At 44.0% G+C, this 22,984-nt stretch overlaps 1 protein-coding gene and 1 long non-coding RNA gene across 32 annotated transcripts in view; one reads left to right on the top strand and one right to left on the bottom strand.

Moving 5' to 3' along the window:
- The window catches only part of ADGRL3 (adhesion G protein-coupled receptor L3), an 810,612-nt gene that overhangs the window by 155,881 nt on the left and 631,747 nt on the right, over positions 1-22,984 (bottom strand). For 27 of the 31 annotated variants that reach the window (XM_048848457.2, XM_048848466.2, XM_048848467.2 and 24 more), the window contains one exon: positions 20,559-20,597. The exons of the other annotated variants lie outside the window; for them this stretch is intronic. In XM_048848457.2, coding sequence (XP_048704414.1) covers positions 20,559-20,597 — 39 coding nt within the window. The remainder of the gene's footprint in view (positions 1-20,558; positions 20,598-22,984) is intronic. 31 annotated transcript variants of the gene reach the window in all.
- On the top strand, positions 9,565-17,374 carry LOC125635975 (uncharacterized). The gene is made up of 3 exons (XR_007356443.2): positions 9,565-9,667; positions 10,000-10,151; positions 16,886-17,374. It is a non-coding gene; the product is annotated as an uncharacterized LOC125635975 (long non-coding RNA).

Here is a 22,984-nt window from a genome sequence, read left to right as displayed (position 1 = left end):
TGGACACAGTACTCCAGATGAGGCCCCACCAATGTCGAATAGAGGGGAACGATCACATCCCTCGATCTGCTGGCAATGCCCCTACTTATACAGCCCAAAATACCATTGGCCTTCTTGAGGTGTTTCATGACATCTTGAGTAGTATTTGGAAGGAGGAAGAAATGCCAGAATACTTTAAAGATGCTCTTGTTGTATCACTGTTCGAAAACAAAGGCAGCAAAGCTGACTGCGCAAATTACAGAGCCTTTGCTCTCCTCTGTATAGCAGGGAAAATATTAGCTCGTACTCTGCTGAACAGACTCATTGCAAACATATCTGAGAAGAATCTGCCAGAAGCACAGTGTAGTTTCAGATCAGGTTGTAGTACTATGGACATGATTCTTGTAAGGCAGGTCCAGGAAAAATGTTTAGAACATTGTTGAGAAGAACATGGACCTGTATGCAGTTTTCATCGACTTGACCACAGCTTTTGATATAGTCAACAAAGAGGGTCTATTCTACCTAAACTGGGCTGCCCAAGAAGGTTCATACAAATCATCCATTTGTTCCATGACCCCATGACAGTGCAAGTGCTCTCCAATGGTGACTCTTCTGACGTGTTCAAAATCTCGAATGGAGTGAAGCAAGGCTGTGTACTTTGCTCCAATGCTGTTCAATTTATTCTTTGCCTTCGTGCTCAGCCATGTCACAAGGGACTTGGATCAGGGGATATAATATCCACTCCCCATTCGATGGCTTCCTCTTGGATCTTTGAAGACTCAATGCAAAGACCAAGACACTGGGGAGACTTTTCTTTCAGGCAATTTTTGCAGATGACTGCACCTTGATGGTCCAAAGACATGACAACCTTCAGGTCATGTTCAATAGGTTTTCTGAAGCATTCCAGCTCTTTGCCCTCACTCTCAGTCTTGGGAAGACAGAGGTCTTATTCCAACCAGCACCTCATTCCAATGCCCCAGTGCCAGCCATCTTACATCCAAGGCACACAGCTGAAAAATGTGGATCAGCTCAAATATTTGGGCAGCGCCATCTTGAGCAATGGTTCCCTTGATAAGGAAATTGCCTCCAGAATTAGTAAAGCCAGACAGGCTCTTGGCCAACTCCAAACAAAAGTCCTTAACCAACACAACATTCGTCTCTCCACCAAATTGAAGACCTACAGTGCAGTGGTCCTAACATCTTTCCTGTATTGATCAGAGACGTGGACTCTTTATAGACAGCACATTAAACAGCCTGAAAAATTTCACATGTACTCCCTCCGCTTAATAATGAGCATTCACTAGCAGGAGAGAGTGACCAATGTTAAGGTCCTTGAGAGAGCGAGCAAACACAGCCAGCATTGAGGAAATGCTATTGAGAGCACATCTTACATGGACCAGACATGTCATCAGAATGAAAGACCACCATCTCCCAAAACAGATCTTGTATGGGGAGCAGAGGCAAGGAAAAGAAAGAAGCGTTGTCCGTATAAGTGCTTCCAAGATAACCTGAAGAGCAGTCTCCAGTGGGCTGGGATGAATCTCCAAGAACTTGAGCAAATGATTCAGAACAGGACTTACTGACCGTCTCTGACAAGATCAGAATGTAACAGATTTGAGAGGGATTGACATAATCATCTCCAGGCTTCATGTGAAAGGCACCACAATGCTGCATCGTCAAACATCATAGATACGGACTTCCCATGCCCAGTGTGGTCAATTCTGTGCATCAGGGTTTGGACTTCAGAGTCATATGTGTAGCCATCGATGAGAACTGAGACAATAAATCATCATCGTCAGCGATGGACTACCAACAACAGCAGTATGGAGTTCACAAACAGGAAATTTAGATTCTAGACTTTTAAACTAATTTTTAAAATAAAATAAAATAAAATAATAATACAATAAAATAAAATAATAATAATAATAAAACTTTGAAAGTTTGGCAACTGCATCTAAAGTAAAATGACAAATTTATCAGTCAAAAAGACTCAAACTACACAGGGATAGGTATGTTTTCAATATTTTTAAATCTTAAAGTCCAGTCTGAATAATGTTTCATACATTTTCGTAGCTTACATTGGTAGCTTTGTCTCCCGAAAGAGCAAAGAGAAGTGTTGTTATTTTTGAGTGATCAAAGCCATGCCTATTTTGCTTTGCATGTCTATGCAACATGGCTGTGTTTTTCTTGCAAAGATCCCATATTCAAGGAAAGTAATCAGGCACTCCAGTCAGAAAATGATGATTCCCCACATCCACCCTCAACATTATTATGCAGAACACAATTTGCATTACTTTCATCTAGCTTGCTACTAATGGGCCCTTTAAATCTTTGCTAAAACAACATGTTGGATTTTATTTTTTAAAATATTTGAATGGTAGAAAGAATTAGTCTTAACTACAGCTCTAGCTCCTGGGTCTGGGTGAGACGGTAATGCCTGCTTGACTAAACTTGAAACATGCTGAAACACTTGCATTAGTAGTAGTGCAACATCTGCTACAAAGATTCTGCTCTTAAAGAACTATTTTTTTTCTCACGTGTATTTGAATTTTTGTGTGCGTGCACATCTGTGAAAGACAGAACATGAACCAGACATTATACAAACTCTCTTGCGGAGTCAGCAGTCAAATCGGTTTGCTACACTGAAGCCAGCACATGTATGTCACCGATGAATTGGGATCTGATTCAAAACTTATTAAAATCAACAGAGAGATTCCCATAGACCTCAATGGGCTTTGAATCAGATTTGAACATACCCAGTAAAACTACCTGTGCAGGAGTTACACCAGGGTTGAATATGGCCCATTGTTTTCCCCAAAGAAGCATTCCCTGACCCAGTCTAGTGCATTAACCTAACCTTCCCAGCACTTCATTTTTGAGCAAAGCACTTCATTATGGTGTAGCATTGCAGGCAAGGCCAGGGAGATTAAGTGTTAATGAAATGCTTGGGTTTGGAACGTGGACAGAGGTAGGTGTTGAAATGAAACCAAACAGCTGTTAAAGGAACAGCTTCTCCTGAGATAGAGATTGCAGGAAGAGGATAATGGAACAAATACGGACAAACAGGACAATTGACAGGGCTAGTCAAAGAACTGATCCAACAGCTGGGCTCTTAGCTTAACAGCAGAGCTCTGGCCCGTGCACGGATTATACAGATTTGACTCCTGCCCCCATCTGTCTTGCCCCTGGTCAGTCAGGGTATGTCTACACAACAGCTGAGTGGTGTCTCCCAACCCTAAGCAGACAGGCTCGCTTTAGCTCTGCTCAAGCTAGTGTGCTAAAAATGGCAGTGTGGATGCTGTGGCAGGAGTGGCAGCCCCAGGTAGCCACCTGAGCAGTACCCAGTGAGTCAGGCAGGACGGTACTCAAGTGGGTAGCCGGGATTTCTGTCCATGCTGCAACATCCACACAGTTATTTTTAGTGATCCAGCTTAAGCAGAGCTTGGACAAGTTCAGTTACCTGGCACACTCCCAGCGGCAGTGTAGACATACCTGAGGGGCAGGGAAACCTGCAGAAACAGAATGCTCCTCCAAACACAGCGAGTGCCTTACAACTAATCATCACATCCGTGGGGGTGGGGGGGTTAGCGCTGCCAAACTCCGGACCCAGACATTCAACTCCTAGCCCTCCTCAGCCAGAAGGCTGAGAGCTGCAACACAGGGACTGAAACATGAAGAATGGGCGCAAGGTGGGTGTGTTTGGGCGCGGGGGGGGGAGGGGCTGAGTACCCCAAGAGACACTGATGATACTGATAAAGGTTGGGATTTTCAAAGGTGCCTAAGAGGGCGTTGTGCCCAACATCCATTAAAAGATTGTGGGTTCCTAACTTCCGTAGGCTCCTTTAAATGAATAAACAAATCGAAACTCCCACTGGTTCATACTATTATTCTGTGAGTTAGACATTTTCCATTTAAATTTCCCTGCCCCCATCCTCTTTTAAGCACTAACCAATACAGCTCATCTGATAAGAACTGTATACAAATTAGCAGGATTGGCCAAATAGCTTTTGTGAGGCCTCATGCAAAATGGAATTTGGGGACCTGGGTGTCTCATCCAGTTCTTCCCACAGCTACGAACAGCCTCCCCCACAATCTTTGCATGCCCACAACACTACACTGCGTACCCTGAGGTTGCGGGGATGTATGTAAGATAACTAATATACCAGGAGTGTAAACAAAGAGAGGGGAGACCTATGACAGCAGGAAACATCTTTTGTGCAAATGAGCAAGCAGTGTTTAGCTAGCCTGTAGCCCCAGGACATGGACAGACAGATAAACAGAGAGAAACATCAGGGTAGATGGGGCCCCAAGATACCAAGAAAGCAGACATTCCTACTGCAGTTCTACTACAGAAGATGTCTATTACCCGCAGCCGCCTGGTAGCAAGGGTGTAGGGCCAGGGGTATCTTTATATGTGAGGCCAAGTGCAACAAATATAGATCCTAAATGTAGAAAGAATAGTAAATATGGCAGGCGGCCAGCTTGGCTTAACAGCGAAATCCTTGCTGATCTTAAACACAAAAAAGAAGCTTACAAGAAGTGGAAGATTGGACAAATGACCAGAAAGGAGAATAAAAATATTACTCGGGCATGCAGGAGTGAAATCAGGAAGGCCAAATCACACCTGGAGTTGCAGCTAGCAAGAGATGTTAAGAGTAACAAGAAGGGTTTCTTCAGGTATGTTAGCAACAAGAAGAAAGTCAAGGAAAGTGTGGGCCCCTTACTGAATGAGGGAGGCAACCTAGTGACAGAGGATGTGGAAAAAGCTAATGTACTCAATGCTTTTTTTGCCTCTGTCTTCACAAACAAGGTCAGCTCCCAGACTACTGCACTGGGCAGCACAGCATGGGAGGAGGTGTCCAGCCCTCTGTGGAGAAAGAAGTGTTTCGGGACTTATTTAGAAAAGCTGGGCGAGCACAAGTCCATGGGGCCGGATGCGCTGGATCCGAGAGCGCTAAAGGAGTTGGCGGATGTGATTGCAGAGCCATTGGCCATTATCTTTGAAAACCCATGGCGATTGAGGGAAGTCCCAGATGACTGGAAAAAGGCTAATGTAGTGCCCATCTTTAAAAAAGGGAAGAAGGAGGATACTGGGAACTACAGGCCAGTCAGCCTCACCTCAGTCCTTGGAAAAATCATGGAGCAGGTCCTCACGGAATCCATTCTGAAGCACTTAGAGCAGAGGAAAGTGATCAGGAAAAGTCAGCGTGGATTCACCAAGGGCAAGTCACGCCTGACTAATCTAATTGCCTTCTATGACGAGATAACTGGCTCTGTGGATGAGGTGAAAGCAGTGGACATGTTATTCCTTGACTTTAGCAAAGCTTTTGATACTGTCTCCCACAGTATTCTTGCCAGCAAGTTAAAGAAGTATGGGCTGGATGAATGGACTATAAGGTGGATAGAAAGCTGGCTAGATCGTCGGGCTCAACGGGTAGTGATCCATGGCTACATGTCTAGTTGGCAGCCGGTATCAAGCGGAGTGCCCCAAGGGTCAGTCCTGGGGCCGGTTTTGTTCAATATCATCATTAATGATCTGGAGGATGGCGTAGACTGCAGCCTCAGCAAGTTTTTGCACATGACACTGAACTGGGAGGAGTGGAAGATATGCTGGAGGGATAGGATACATAGGGACCTAGACAAATTAGAGGATTGGGCCAAAAGAAATCTGATGAGGTTCAACAAGGACAAGTGCAGAGTCCTGCACTTAGGACGGAAGAATCCCACGCACCGCTACAGACTAGGGACTGAATGGCTAGGCAGCAGTTCTGCAGAAAAGGACCTAGGGGTTACAGTGGACGAGAAGCTGGATATGAGTCAACAGTGTGCCCTTGTTGCCAAGAAGGCCAATGGCATTTTGGGATGTATAAGTAGGGGCATTGCCAGCAGATCGAGGGATGTGATCGTTCCTCCTCTATTCGACATTGATGAGGCCTCATCTGGAGTACTGTGTCCAGTTTTGGGCCCCACACTACAAGAAGGATGTGGAAAAATTGGAAAACGTCCAGCGGAAGGCAACACAAATGATTAGGGGTCTGGAACACATGACTTATGAGGAGAGGCTGAGGGAACTGGGATTGTTTAGTCTGCGGAAGAGAAGAATGAGGGGGGATTTGATAGTTGCTTTCAACTACCTGAAAGGGGGTTCCAAAGAGGATGGCTCGAGACTGTTCTCAGTGGTAGCAGATGACAGAACAAGGAGCAATGGTCTCAAGTTGCAGTGGGGGAGGTTTAAGTTGGATATTAGGAAAAACTTTTTCACCAGGAGGGTGGTGAAGCACTGGAATGCGTTACCTAGGGAGGTGGTTGAATCTCCTTCCTTTGAGGTTTGTAAGGTCAGGCTTGACAAAGGCCTGTCTGGGATGATTTAATTGGGGATTGGTCCTGCTTTGAGCAGGGGCTTGGACTAGATGACCTCCAGAGGTCCCTTCCAACCCTGATATTCTATGATTCTATGATCCTGATCCTGCTCCCATAGAAGTTAATGCAGAACCCATTAACTTCAGTAGTGTCGGGTCAAGTTCATAGACGTGTGGTTGGGATTTTGGAAAGTGCCCAGGACAGACAGGTGCAAAGCTGCCACTGAAAATCTCTGTAGCCCAGGTGCCTTTGAAAATATCAGTGACCTTGCAGTCATTCCTGACAGTGACTAATGCAGAGACCAAGAAAATTGTCCCATTTCTTTGTGCTCCCCTCAATGAATCCACCTCTTGTCTCTTGTTGTATGCTTAGATTGTAAACTGCTTGGAGCAGGAACCATCTGTTTGTTCTGAATTTATACAGCACCTAACACAATGGGAGTCCCGGTCTGTAACTCGTAGTCACTGCCAGAATACATATCTTAACAACAACAACAACAAATGACAGAGGAGAAATCTTTCCCAAACAGGGCAAACACATTGTTCCCTGGCTTTGTCCTGGGATTACAATCAATCAATCCATCCGTCCATCCAAATATAATTCTTCCTTTTCATAAACTACAAATTGATATTAAAATACATTACTGTCAACAGGCAACTAGTTAGGAGCTTTACAGTAATTATGCATTACTAAAAGATTGTTTTTACATATCCTGTTGATTTCCTTTGTGACAGTTGCTTTGTTCTGTAAAATTGCATTTTGCTTGTGTGTTTATTTTTATCTTCTCGCCTTTTAGAAATGTCTAGTGAGAGTTTCTGGATAAGTGACAGTCATTCAGTTTTAAATCTAGCAGTCTGCATATATATTGGTGCCATAGAAGTCTTGCTATCACTCCACCAAAGCTTTAAACTCTGCATTTTGAAAACAAATGTCTTTTCTACACTCAGAATCCCTGACTTTAACTGGGAATGGACACTGGGAAACACTGATGGCTGTAAAATCCAGTCACCCCGGTCCTGTTACAGCACAGTCTGCGAGCAGATTGTGTGTCTTACAGTACCACAACATTTCAACCTTGACCTCAGAAAACCGGTGGCTTTCCTACAATTCTCAGCTCTTTAAACATGTACTTTAGCCTCTTGAGAGAAGGCCATCAGCTGAAAAAACTGAAAAAACCAAACACAACTACTAAGGGATGCATCCTTCCTATCTTCCCATCAGTGAATGAGAAAACCTTGGTCCAAACCAAAGTGGTGAGTGTCAGAGGGGCTCTACGGGAAAGAGGTCTGAATTCCTCTTTTGACCCTTCCAATTCTACAGGACATTTCAAACTGGCCTCTATTACAGAAGAGCATATGTTTAAGGTCGACCTGAAAACATCATGCAGATAGCTTCCTATTGTGTTTCAGTCCTAACTTCCTGGGAGTTTTGCATGAGTGTGGACGTTGGAACTGGTTGCTGGTTAGAAAATATATAAACACAGAACTTTGACTTTTCTAACACTCTTTCATGTTATTAGCAATTACATTCCTTGGCTGAACGTGGATTACATCATGCAACTCACATCACAGTATTAACCAATCAGGAACTAGCAATAGTACTGGACACAATGGGAGCAACAAGGCAAACACAACCTAGGATAGCTTCAACAGGTCCTGACACCCCTATAATGCAAGATGATTCCACCAGTCCCACAGTGTAATGGCCATCTCCAAACGCCACACAAGCCAATGGAAAGATCCCCACAGATCGTTTAATTACAATTTGTTTTGGTTCTTGTTACGTTATTCTAGAGGTCCAAGTACCTTCCCCCAGGGACAAACCCAGAGAACATTTCCCAGTTTGGGCTCAGTCATTACTCAGCTAAATATGCTCAGTGGCTTCAATGGCAGCAGATCAGGCCCCCGCTCAGGCCGGAGGCCCTCAGTCAGTACAGCACTTGCTTAACATTAAGGACTGAGCCAGGACTACAGACTCGGCCCTCAGTGCCATGTTCATATATGTAGCTTACCAGCTTTTACAGGGTAAATTTAACTCCCTGTGTCCTGAACAACAAAACCAAGTTCAGCTACAGAAAATTTTATTCTCTAGTTCCAGACAACTCACTGCAAACAAAGACTGATTCACCAAAGTCCACTCATGGACACGTCTGGCCATAGGGACTTTGTGTGTAAGAACACTCGCACACACACACGCAATCTCTCTTTCTCTGCTCCCCTCCCCAGAGAGCCAGATTGTGTCTGGCCTCTGTGCTCGGCATGGGCCAGGGTGTCGATGGGCACAAGGAACTCCTAGCCCACCTCTGTGCAGGGGACAGTTGCACTCCTGGGGCTCAGGGAAGTACAGGGAGTGCACCCCAAAGGCACACACCACCCCAGGGTAGGTGAGGAGGAGGCATGGTGTGTTCTTGCCTTACCCTCCTGCACCAGCTGGCAGAGCTTTCCTGCTGCAGTCAGGGGAGTGTGCCGCCCCATCCTGGTTGGTGGTGCCGCATGCATATTCTTCTACACTTGCTGGAACGATTGTACCTGCTGAGCGAGGACCTTTCCCAGGGCTTCCCGTGAGCCTCCGCAGTGCCTACTCAGGGCTGTGACTACACACCACAATCTAGCCTTGCCCACTGCTCCTATGTACATCATCACCACTTTACACCACCACAGATGCATGATGATTAATATCAGGGCAACCTCACTGTATATGGCTTTAGAAATCTTTGTGCAACCCTGGTTATCATACCTGTGGCTCTACAGGGGGCATACAGTGTACTGCACAACACACAACTAAACCTTCACTGCCCTCCTGTTGCATGCAATCCAACTGCTGACTTGATCAGCCAGAAAAGGTGTCCATGCAGACACTGCCGTCCTTGTTCGAAGAGACACAGCCCTCTCGGACAAAACGACAGTGCTGTAAAACGATCAGGTGCTTTCTTTAAGCTGCTCAAAACCAGGTCCAGATTCCTCCGGCCACCAGCAGCAGAATCAGCTGCCTGCAGGGCTGCTTCGGATGAAAACCAAATTAAACGGGAAACAGCTGATCGGTTTGTCTTGCAGCAATATTTATTTTAAGTAAATGGCAAGACAAGGGAGGATAATGAATCTCTCGGCTTTCTTGTGCCCGCTGGCTCAAAGAGGAAAGTACACCATAGCAATGTGGTGACTAATCAGCTTTACAACGTTGTTCAATTACGGTCGGCTGCTCCAACAGCACTTGCCCTTGTTTCTTTGTGTATTAATCGTGAATTTAGAGCACGGTAGTAGCACAGCAGATTTGGGAGACAACATTCTCTCTTCCTCCAGGGATCACCGTCAGCAGAGACGGCAGCGAGGTGAGTTTCTCTGCTCTGTTGGAGGCAGCACAGCCCACTGGCCTGCGATTCAGGAAGCCTGGGTTTTATTCTTGGCTGTGCCTTTGGGAAAGTCACCTCATGTGTGTTTTCACTTCCACTTTTTGTTTGCCTTGTATGTTTCAACGATAAGCGCTTCAGGGCAGGAATGATCTTCCATCACATGTTTGTTGAGGGCCTATCACGGGGCCCTGATCTGTTGGGTGCCACTCGGTGTTATTGTGAAGCGCACTGGTCATAACGTATTTATTAATTATTATTATTATTATTATTAGGAACATGCACATAAATATTAACCCATTTTTTATTTGCAGCTTGATGTTCTGTTGCAAATTGCTGGAAGAAACCACCCCTGAGTTTCACAACATCTAGCAAATACTGGTAATGGAAAAAGTTCCTTCTCCAAAGAAAACCCCCTCAACAAATGAGTATGCTTCATGGAATTCAGAGAGAAGAACAATGCTCTGTGAGTCAAACCCACAACATTTACGCTCTTCTAGTGTTCACTGATTAAGGATAAATACCCTTTCCTCAGAGGTCATGTTTTCTAAACCTTTGATCTAAACCATTTTTTGTTGCTCTTCTCTGGACTTTCTCCAAGTAGTGCACAGGTTTCCTCAAGTGTTGTTCCCAGAACCAGACACAGTTACTCAGCTGAGGCCTCACCAGTGCTGAGTAGAGAGGAACAATTACCTCTTGTGTCTTATATATAACACTCCTATTAATAAACCCCAGAATGCTATTAGCCTTTTTAGTAGCTATATCACATTGCTGACTTATATTCATTTTGTGATCCACGGTCACCCCCAGAACCTTTTCAGCAGTACTTCTGCCTAGCCAGTTATTTCCCATTGTGTAGTTAGTTGTGCATTTGCTTTTTTCTTCCTAAGGGAATTGCTTTGCACTTGTCTTTATTGAATTTCATCTCTTGCTTATGAATTTCCTATTATGTGTTATTTCCAATTATCATTTATATTGCTCTGAAAAACTCAGTGGAAAAACAAATCTTTTCTTAAAACAAAACACATCAGTATTGGCAAGCCCCCCAAACAAAATGAGCAAAAGCTACAACTGTTGAATCAACAGTGTGCCCTTGTTTGAGTCAACAGTGTGCCCTTGTTGCCAAGAAGGCCAATGGCATTTTGGGGTGTATAAGTAGGGGCACTGCCAGCAGATCGAGGGACGTGATTGTTCCCCTATATTCGACATTGGTGAGGCCTCATCTGGAGTACTGTGTCCAGTTTTGGGTCCCACACTACAAGAAGGATGTGGAAAAATTGGAGAGAGTCCAGCGAAGGGCAACAAAAATGATTAGGGGACTGGAACACATGAGTTATGAGGAGAGGCTGAGGGAACTGGGATTGTTTAGTCTGCGGAAGAGAAGAATGAGGAGGAATTTGATAGCTGCTTTTAACTACCTGAAAGGTGGATCCAAAGAGGATGGATCTAGACTATTCTCAGTGATAGCAGATGACAGGACAAGGAGTAATGGTCTCAAGTTGCAGTGGGGGAGGTTTAGGTTGGATATTAGGAAAAACTTTTTCACTTGGAAGGTGGTGAAACACTGGAATGTGTTACCTAGGGAGGTGGTGGAATCCCCTTCCTGAGAAGTTTTTAAGGTCAGGCTTGACAAAGCCCTGGCTGGGATGATTTAGTTGGAATTGGTCCTGCTCTGGGCAGGGGGTTGGACTAGCTGGCCTCCAGAGGTCCCTTCCAACTCTGTTATTCTACGATTCTATGATCAATGACACTGCCAGAAACTTCTGCTGGAAGTTGTGTGATCATTGCCTCTGGGCATAAAGAGTGCCATCAGTGGAGGAGTACTCCCATTAACTGTAAATGTATGTTGTGCTGCTTGAAGAGACTTCATAGATGGGGGGAGGGGGGGCAAACTGAAAGCTTGGATCTGGGTGCACAAGGAGACATGGGACTGGAAAGGTTAATGCACTGAAATAGACCAGCACAGCAAATGTCTGGCCCCTTTGGAATATCAAATGACGAGAACACTGTAATCTGTATAAAAGAATCACAAGTCAAACTGAAGCAGTCATCAGCCTATGCTGGGACAGTAGATCTAAAATAGACAAGCATATTATTCTTTTAGCGATTGTTAAACAAGAAAAATGTCATTCTAGTTAAACAATGTTATTAAATTCTGTTTCTCAGCGGGGAGCTGCCTTCAAATCTATCCAATAAGGCTCTTCACTATCACACAACTCCTTTCCTCGTAAATTACTCTTTTAAATCCAGATTAAAACTTTTCTTTAGTCAAAGTTTTACACTAGAGACAATGTCACAAAGGGAGGCCAGACTGATCTCCAAGGCTGTCAATGCACTGTAATATGCGGTAAAATGGCATAATATGCACTTCACTTGAGTTTGGTTGAAGAGTGATTAATTGTTTTTCTAAAAAATGCTTAAAATGTAGAAGCTAATTTCTCCCATCACCCTCTACACCTATCTGAAAAGTGCGTCTACGAATGAAGCACTGGTCTTCATTTAGTGCTATAGTAGGTGACTGGTGATTGATGGCGTCAACGTTGATCTGAAGTTTGGGTCTAGGGAAAGCGTGTTCTTTCTCGAGGGAAAAACAAATGGAGAACATATCCTGATATTAAAGTGTGATTTTCCTATGGGCCTAATGGGCCCTTAATGACTAAAATTAACATGCTCATATTTAGTCTGGGCACCAAAATCTATAATTTAGGTATTGAAATAGAAGTGGCCTTGTTATCAGATGTGCTGAGAGATCCAAGCTCACATTAAACTCAATGGGAGGGCTGAGATGCAATCAGGACACTTGCTGAGGCCCTTAATATGGATTTAAGGGCCTAGCTCTAGGCACCTCAGTTTCATAAGCTTGGCCTTGAACTGCAGATAATCTTTTAATGGGAGATCACTAAAAAGTTGGAGACCTAATGCAAGAGAAGGAGGCTATAAATTGGAGACGGTGTTTTTTGCTTTTCACATGCAAAGGAATGTTCTAAGGTCAGCAGGCATTTGTGGGGCTGAAATGAAAGGAATTCACTAGGAAGAAGAAAATAACATAGGATCATTTCATCTAATAAGATCTTCCATGTGGAATAGCTTTCTGAGGATTGCCTTTATGAATCACCTATATTTGCTGTTCTTCTCTTTGGGAACTGAGAGTATACAAACAGCAGGTAGCTACTCACTTTGGGGAAGTAAGCAAAGCTGCAGAGAGAGAGAAAAATGCTCACATGCAACATGTGTTTCTCTGACAGATTTTCTGTATCCTTCAAGGGGACTCCCAGGGAATTGGAGACGTGCATTCTTCCAACTGTCCAAATAAAAGCAACATCTCCCAGTAGCATCTATGGCAGTTTGTCTTGAGACTTTTCCCACTGTCAACAGATTTAAGGGCCAACTCCAACCAAAAACCCAGATAATCACACAGCAAGCTCTAAGAATATTTCAGTTTTGCTATAATTACTTGTGGACCTTTCTCCATATGGTATAGTTTAGTTAGAGTTATTTAGGCTATGTCTAACGCCATCAGCTAGGTCTGAGATTCCCAGCTCCCGTGGACTCGTGTTAACTCTCACCTGAGCTAGTGCACTAAAATGAAGAGCATAGCAGCAGTAGCATGGGCAGTGGCAGCCCGGGTTAGTACAAATCTGCCTAAACCCTGCGGGTACGTACTCAGGGGGGCTAGCCCCTGCTGCCGCCCCTGACTACTGTGACTACACTGCTGTTTTTAGCGTGCTAGCTCTCATGACAAACAACAGGTCTACAGGAGCTGGAGATTACCCCTCTATCCTGCGTGTAGACGTTGCCCTGCTCACAGAAGTATGCACTCATGTTCCTTGTCCATATTTATGCAGATAAGGTTAGACCCCAAAGATAAACTAAAGTCTGTTTCTTTGATCCTGCTCTCTCCTAACAATAGGCTCAGCACAGTAGAAACACGCAGGGTATTTTCTCTCTTCCTGACACAAATCAAGTGCAGGTTGCTCAAGCTGTGAAATATATTAAGTTCACAGAGTTTTAACAAAGGTTACCAAACCACAAAATCCTGCTGCGAATCAAACTACTTTCAGATGTCCTTTTAATTATATTAAATGAAAGTTTGGGCTGCTTTGATGCTTATGGGCAAACATCTAGATCTCTTGAAAAGCTGCTAAAAGTACTCCCTGTTGCTATAGTTAATATACTACATTGTATGCACCCTGCTAGCCAATTTATTCCAGCCACTTTAACAAGGATACCCAACCTGACAGGCCACACAGAACAGCATCAGGAGTCAAGCAAAGCACAAATCATTAGAGGACTCCAAAAGTTGTTTAACACACACACACCACAGAGCTCTTTGTCATACAGCCAATTAAGTGACCAAATAAGGAACTTGAGAATCTTCATTAATTTGTTTCTCACTCTATAAATGGAGGTTAAAATCTCTCTTGTCACGTGCACTGCAAGTACACAAGTAAATGTGGCATAATTCAATTTACACTCTGTCCTGAAGGTGCAAGATTCTTCTTTGGTTTAGACACAAGCAGGCATCAATAAGAAGTGGGACAGGAAGGATTACGCCACTTTAGATATCAACAGACTCAGTCCCAGATGTATCTTTTATCTGCCAAGAGATATTAGGTTTTCAAAAAAGACCTCTTCCTTTAATCAGTCGTGAACTTAATGCCTTGGATCCGCTGAGAAATGTCGATCATTTTTGCTTACTGCAATGATTCAGACTGCCCATATCTTCAGGGAGAAACACGCGAGAGGGATACCTGAGGATCAGAACGAATGGGACCGCTTTGATCAAAACAATAGCAATCTCCACAGACTGGGGATGTCAAGAACTGAAAGAACACAGGCCAGTATCGTAGCAATGAAGTTATTCGCTTCATGGAAGATCCTGTGTTCTTTACTGCATGGGTAGTACCTTCAGAACACTTTCACTATTGTCGCCGGTAAGGTAAAGGTAAAAGCCTCATCCAGCTTCTAACAGGCGAGAAAATGGCACTTGCAGGAGTGAAAAGCAGTTATAGTTTAGGGGTGTGGCAACAGTATGGTTCTGACTTAGAATAAGAGAAGGAGGCTCTTCCAGACATGCTAAGAGTATGTCTGCACAGCAGATAGGAGGCGTAAATCCCAGCTCAGGTAGACACAAATGTTAGCGCTGCTCAAACTGGTGCCCAAAAACACCTGTGTGGCTATAGTGGCACAGACTAGTGGCCAGAGTACAATCCTGGCCAAGCCCCGGGTACAGCCTTGGGTGGCTAGCCGGAGGTGCTGCCCATGCTCTTAGACTGAGCAGAGCCAACGGGCGTACATCTACCTGAGTTGAGAATGCCACCTCCGCACTGCTCTGCAGATGGACCCTAAGTAAAGAGTGGAGTGCTGGCCAAATTCTCGTAATCTGCGGAAGGAAAATGTCTCAGCTAGAACTGGACAAATACTGAGAAGGCTTGTTTTTCCCACCCAGATTAAAACCATTTGCTTTGGCTATTGTGTTCACATTCTATACATGTTAAAGAATTAGGATTCACTGGCAAAAACACTTGCGGGAGGCTAAGGTGACACTCTCTCCTTTGAGCATTTGCCCTCCTTGTGGTTAATTTTATACATGAAAGGATCAGTGCGTGGCAAGACAGGGAGTCAGGGCAATGCACACTGTTCACCAGAGCCCTGGCACAAACTGCACAAGCAAGACAAGGATCCGATCTCACCCCTTGTAATGAGGCCCACACTTGCAGTAGAATCCCTGACTACTCACCCACAATATGGAGCAAGCGGTGCCAAGTGCCCCCTGAGTCCCTTGTGCATATTGTCAGTAGCCATGCGGGGGTAGGTGAGAACAGCCCAAGCAGAGCCAGGACTCTGCCTCCTGCACAGGTAGGCAGGGCAGGGCAGTGGCTGGCAGCAATTGGGAAGCAATCTGCCCCAGGGATAGGGCTGAGCAAGACCATGTACACCCTGGAGAGGAGACGAATCAGAGACCCCATTGAAACTCTCAGAGTCACAATCCGGTTCCTGCTCTGTTCCGGGGGCAGCGCAGCTACAGAGTCTGTTCCTTGGCATATGCAGCAAGGTTACCATTGAGCCCTGATTTTAAACTCTGCACACACTCAATAAAGCTTGCAGGAGACAAACTGTTTTTCAATGTACCTGAACTGCTTATATAGCCCCCTTTACTGTAGTAACTGAATAACTGTAACCTTTAGTGTATTTATGCTCCCCACGCCCACAAGAGACAGGCATAGAATCATAGAATATAAGGGTTGGAAGGGACCCCAGAAGGTCATCTAGTCCAACCCCCTGCTCAAAGCAGGACCAATTCCCAGTTAAATCATCCCAGCCAGGGCTTTGTCAAGCCTGACCTTAAAAACCTCTAAGGAAGGAGATTCTACCACCTCCCTAGGTAACGCATTCCAGTGTTTCACCACCCTCTTAGTGAAAAAGTTTTTCCTAATATCCAATCTAAACCTCCCCCACTGCAGCTTGAGACCATTACTCCTCGTTCTGTCATCTGATACCATTGAGAACAGTCTAGAGCCATCCTCTTTGGAACCCCCTTTCAGGTAGTTGAAAGCAGCTATCAAATCCCCCCTCATTCTTCTCTTCTGCAGGCTAAACAATCCCAGCTCCCTCAGCCTCTCCTCATAACTCATGTGTTCCAGCCCCCTAATCATTTTTGTTGCCCTTCGCTGGACTCTCTCCAATTTATCCACATCCTTCTTGAAGTGTGGGGCCCAAAACTGGACACAGTACTCCAGATGAGGCCTCACCAATGTCGAATAGAGGGGAACGATCATGTCCCTCGATCTGCTCACTATGCCCCTAATTGCATGATCAGAATCACTCCCTGTTGTATACATGGGGAATGCAGGCACACAGAGGGTAAGGCCCAGATCCTCGGAGGTATCGAGATGCCTAATGTCCATTGATCTTCCTCGTGTGGATGCTCTCATTCAGAATTAAAGTAACATTAATTCAATTTAGTTGAATTCACCTTGGAGGTTAATCCTTAACTTTTAAACACGCGAGGAGTCCCACTGACTTAAAGGGAAATACTCACATGCTTAAAGTTAAGCATCTGCTTAAGTCTTTGCAGGATACGGGCCTTATTTTGCAACCTCCACTTTTTTTTAAAAGTATGTTAAATCCACTATGCATTATTGGCCACAGGAAAAAATAAAAGCAAATATAAGAGCTTGCTTTTTCTTTTTTACACAGCAAAATCTCGAAGACAGCAAAGAAGAAGAAGAAAACTGTGTTTGGCTACTCTCGCTGAAGAGTACCTAAGAGTACTCAGCCTGAGAAATGGGAAACATTTACTTATCTTTACTGATGAAAGCAAATCAGTGTACCGGTACAGTTAGCTGGGGTAAGGCTAGATACATCTCCCACACACCTCAGGATATCCACACCCAAAGGGATCAGACCGGGTAATGAAGAGGAATGCAATTTTATACACTTTTTACAGTCATAGAAATCCAAGCACTCTCACCCCAAGTGCTCGAGGATGCATTGGCAAAGTAAAGCATATCATAGCATAAAAGGTCATGTTTTGTAGGTGCAGAAACTAGAAATGTACAGATGTGCAGAGGGGACCTTAAACATAAATGTGGGTTTTGTTTTACTGTCTCTGTGTGCATTATATACATATAAATAATGGCAAATCCTGCATTACTGCAACATTAAGATTGCAAAATTAAATGCACAAAAATCAGGAGATTAAAAATAAAATGTTCCTTATTGCAAAGTTAACTCATTCACATTGCATGTACTGCTTTATAAGATTCACTGGATCTATAGTCAAGGTAACAGGACAAATTGTACTATCATCCCGATCCTGCAAGGACTGTGAGTAATAATAATATCTAGTGCTTTTCATCAGTAGATCTCAAAGCTCTTTACATCCCCATTTTACAGATGGAGAAACTGAGGAACATACAACGGGCATGACTTACCCAATGTCTCCCAGCAGGCTCGTGGTAGAGCCAGGAATGGAAGCCCAGTCCAGTACTCTATCCACCAATCACTAAGACAACTAGCAGTGCATAAAGTTAAACTGTCTTGTAAGTCTTTGCAGAATCAGGGCCACAGATTGCAACTGGTCATCACTTTATGACAAATGTCCCCTTTCATCTGAAGTTTTCCATGGCTGGTCTCAGCCACCAGGTGGATTTGGGGGGAAAGTTTGAAGAAAACCCTTTTCTTATTTCTGAGTTATCTGAGGAGCGTAAAATGTAACTGTTCCACTTTAAATGAGAATTCTGAAGATTGGGGCGGGGGGGGGGGGGGGGGGGGTTGTGTATGGAAACTCCAGATTAGCTGAACTCCCAAGGCACAATTTGGCATATTCTCTGTGCAGAGTCCTACTAAACTCCATGGATGCTCTACATGAGGAGGATTTACAGAGATGGGTTCCACAAAATTGAAACTTCACCTATGGCAAATCCTCCATGACAAATAGGTGCTGTGGGAGTTGGAAAAAAAATATTTTTAAAATTAAGAAATGATAGACTCATAGAAGTGTAGGACTGAAAGGGACCTCGAGAGGTCATCTTGTCTCAGTCCCTGCACTCAAGGCAGGGCTAACTATTCTAAGTATTATCTAGACCATGCCTGACAAGGGTTTGTCTAACTTGCTCTGAAAAATCTCCCCATGACGAAGATTCTACAACCTCCATACACAATTTATTCCAGTGCTTAACTACCCTGACAGAAGTTTTTCCTAATGGCCAACCTAAACCACCCTTGCTGCAATTTAAGCCCATTGCTTCCTGTCCTATACAACTTTTCTCCCTCCCCTTTGTAACAACCTTTTATGTACTTGAAAACTTTTTCAGGTCCACTCTGTCTTCTCTTCTCCAGACTAAACAAACCCAATTTTTTAATCTTTACTCATAGGTCACGTTTTCTAGACCTTTTATAATTGTTGTTGCCCTCCTCTGGGCTCTCTCCAATTTGTCCACATCTTTCCTGAAATATGGAGCCCAGAACTGGACACAGAACTCCAAGTGAAGCCTAATCAGCCCGGAATACAGCGGAAGAATTACTTCTCGTGTCTTGTTTACAACTCTCCTGCTAATACATCCCAGAATTATGTTTGCTTTTTTGCAACAGTGTTGCACTGCTGACTCATATTTAGCTTGTGAACCTCATTAAGGAATAATACCAGTGGGTGTAGCTCCTCCCCCATGGTATAGCTTCAACCCTCCCCCTTTTTCTCTTCTGCGTGTTTGCTCTTACCAATATTTGGAGCAGCTTGATTTAAGCAGGCACATTGCATGGTGGGAGTAGCTTCTGAATTGCCTGCTGCACTAGACAGCTGTACTCTATCTCAGGGCACACCACCTCACCTGCGCCATCTGCTTTGGTCAGTTGCCAGGCAGGGAGCTGGGTTTGGAGGAGTCTTGGAGAGATAGGAGGTGGGGATGTGGCTTAGTTATAAACTTTTGGTAATTATTAGTCAATCTTAACCCTTTCTTTCCTCAGCTCCCATCTTCCTGTTCTCAGTAAATCACCCTCCCTTATACTGTTACTTTGGGTACGCCATTCCTTTGCTGGGGTTAAGTTTATTGAATTTTATGGTCCTGGGAACTGGACTATACATTCCTTGCCAGCTTGTAGCATTAGCATTGATTTTCTCAAGGGAGACCACCCCTGGGGATCTGGCCCAGGGAGGAATCCCCTGAATGGAGGCACCAGGAGCCAGAAAGGAACACAAGTCCCAAACCACGAGAGGAGAAGCTGCTCCAAGTATTGATGAAAGCAAATGCCCAGAAGAGAAAAAGAGGGTGGGCTTAAGCCACACGAAGGGGGACAGGCTACCTCACATGGGATTATTCCTTAATGAGGATAAACTGCATGTGACATTCAGTTGTTTTTGAGTGCATGATGTGCAGAGAAGCTTTACCTTCCTTTTCTAAAGTGAAAATATGTGTGCACAGGCAGAACAGATGCAGCCAAAACAGGGACTGCTCCACGGGGAGGAGGGGCTAAAATGGGACCCAGTGCAGCCACCCCTCTCCCAAATCCCACCCCAACCCAGATCTGTGCAAGGTAGACTCCTCACCTGAACTCTGGGGGCACCAGGTGGTGCTTCCCCGCCACCTCTCCATGAGGCCTAAGGAGGAGAACATCAGAGAGGAACTGACTGGAAATTCCAGCCAGTAGGGGCAGGAACAGCCAAAGCAGAGACCTCAGGATGCTCAGAGAACTTCCTAGGGTTCTGATGGGTGATTAGCCTGTGCTGATTGTCTGTTTGCTCCAACCCTCCCATGCCCTCACAGTGTTCACCATGGCTTCACGTCACACCTGCCCCTCGTACCGTCTTCTCCCCTGCCATGTGCCCCTACCCCCTTGCCTTTGCATTTAGCTGATGCCCTCCTAATCAAAACCAAGCTCCCCCACCCCGAAAAGTGGAACCAACATGCCAATTGCCATCATCTCTTTATTCACGCTGTTGGTGTACTCCACCCCTACCCCTTACTTTGTGTCTCTTTTGTCTATGTATATCGTAAGCTGTTCAGGGAAGGGACAATCACCTACCCTGAGTTTGTGCAGCACCTTGCACAGTGGGGCACCAGTCTTGGCTGGCCCTTAGGTACTATAGTAATAAACATGATTAATAAATAATAACAATATGAATAGTAATATATACAAAAAAACTGCCTTCCCCATTTGGATAACTCAAAAAATGGCTGAAAGAATTTTCTCCAATCTTTCCCCCAATTTTCTAGTGAGTTTCTGCCCCAACCATTCCTGGAAGTTGTAAGCAATGGATTGTAACGTTATCCTGTAGCCCACAAAGGCTAGAGTGATCAGATACACAGACACAAGAACAGCACCAGACATTCAGTCAAACAACTTAACAGATTTATAAAAACACTAGAAATACCTGGACATAGGCCCTGCAAGAGCGCTCCCTTTTCTGAAGCTGAATCCATAAAGACAGCAGATTAAAGACGGAATAGAAAAAACAAGTTAGTGACAGAAGAAAACAAGGGAAAAAAATAAAGAAAACATCTACACAAAAACTATCATTTCTCTGTTGATGAGTTTCTAGGAGAACATGCAAGCTAAGCAGCAGTGGAATGCTGTTAAGTACTGACTCTAGAGACAGTTGGTTAGTTCTTTTCAGGAAAGCACAGGCTGGAAACTCTGCCACAGCAGCTGTTAGTTAGGGCCGCAGACCTTGAGGCAAACTGTAACTATTCTGTAAGCTAAATTTACCTTGCAAATTTGAAATCATACATTGCACATCATGTCAGACAATGCCAGAGATTTCGAGCCTTATTCTTGTTTGCACAAGGCTCCTTTACGTTGCTCTGACAGTGTAAAGGGCCCTTAAAGAGGTGTCAATTACAGTTAAATGAGAATCAGGCTGAATGTTTCAGGCTATTTTATCTTTGGGCTTGCCTACACAGTGCTGGGTGTTGTGAGCTAACTGGGCCATGAAGCTGCTGCTGGCACAAGCTAAAATCTCCCTGGTGTATGTTCACATCGTTAACGTTTTAACAAATGAAAAAGATGCCCCACCATCACCCCACTCCATTTCAATTCATTTTACTTCAACTTGTATGAAAAAAATAAGAGCCCAGGTGACTGGTTTCAGGGCAAGTATTGAGCGAAGTCCTTTCAGTGGACTTGAACGTTTCTCCTAAAGATTAGATGAATATTTGATGGTCGGTGCTTGCTTTCTTTTGCTCTCTCTGACAAAACAGAACAAAACACAAACTCTTTGCTAATTACTTTTTCTTTTCTTTTCAGCGCATTTTCCTTGATCAGCAAAGGGGATAATGGTGCAGTGACTCTGCTGCCTATTGTTTGCCCAATACTACTTCCAGCACTAATCCATGCATTCTTAAATGAACACAGAGCAAAAGAAGTAAGTAGGGAATGAGAGCAAGTAAATTACTGAGCCTGTCATTTGGATCACTGACTCGTATCACTGATTTGCAGGACTCCACACACTCCAGAATTTTAATGTGCAGCACAATTGATTTGTACTAGTTGACTGTGGAAACCTGGGGGGGGGGGAGGGGGAGGGACTGCTAGAGGGGATCACAGGGAGGTAAAGCAGAGTGAGAAACACACTGTCTTGATATGTTCTTTCGCTACAAGAAAATTTTCATAGAAATGGAGAAATGTCAGAAGGTGAAATAGACAAGGATTAAAAACATACGCTTTGCAAAGCAAAGGTGACTGGATGCTGTATGTAGCTAAGCAATATAAGCAATATTCAAAGTAGCAAGCAAATTAGAATCATGTAACCAGTTAGTATGTGACAGTAATTGCCAGTTTTACACAATGTTGTCAGATATCAACATAATTTCATATCTAAAAGCTTTGCAGTAGGTCTGTAAGACACATTGTTGTGTCCCTGTAACAGTTAATGCCTGCACTGTTATAGGAGAGCGGGAAACAACATTAATTAATAGCATCAAGTTAACCCAGCTGACAGCACATGCAAAGCACAGGATGCACAGGTCTTTAACTCCTAGAGTTGTTTTTTGTTTTAAATATAACAATCCAAAAGATCCTTTGTGCTTAAAACAGCATAAATCAACAATAATAATGTACATCAAAGAGATAACTTTGCTTTTCATAGTATTATGTGGTTTTGCATCCCAAAATACAGTAAACACAGAAAATATCTGGTGTATCTGTGATTCCAACACCCCCCCCCCACTCCCCCGCACACACACACTCAATCTAACCTTGGAACCAAGTTCTGCTCTTAGTTACACAGATGCCTCTGCCATTAAAGCCAATGGTGTAACTCAGAGCCGAATTTGGGACCTTGTTTTACTAATACGGTCTACATAACTGTGTATGTCAAACTGGGGGATCTATTCTTTATCTTAAGAGCCACTGCAAGGTCTATATGAACCACCGCTTTAATTCCATATAGGTCCTATTTTGTGGGCTTAACTGATACTTAAGTGATGTGTAAGCCCTGGGGTGACACTTTAAACAGGAGTGGATTTCACCTTAAAGGAGCACATTTATTTGTATGAACTCCACAGCTAAGAATTCAACTATCAACCGCTTTCTGATTTTTAACATTTAAATTGCCATCTACACCCAGCTCCCAAGATAACAATAATTTTCCATCTAGCCATCACAGGAACTATACAGTAAACATATGATACTAAAGGTAGCCCTGGAAAAAGTTATACATAAAAAGAACTGTCCAATGTTAAGTTACCTTGCCAGGTTGTGCTATTTAAAATAAAAGTGTTTTACTAATTAACATTCACTTTGCCATTTCAAATACCTTTCCCCTCCTCCCATCAATGTAAATTCATTGGCTAGGATTTT

This window comes from Caretta caretta, chromosome 4 (assembly GCF_965140235.1).
Source record: "Caretta caretta isolate rCarCar2 chromosome 4, rCarCar1.hap1, whole genome shotgun sequence".
In the NCBI taxonomy this organism is placed as follows: Eukaryota; Metazoa; Chordata; order Testudines; family Cheloniidae; genus Caretta; species Caretta caretta.
This window is presented reverse-complemented; position numbering and strand designations above follow the sequence as displayed.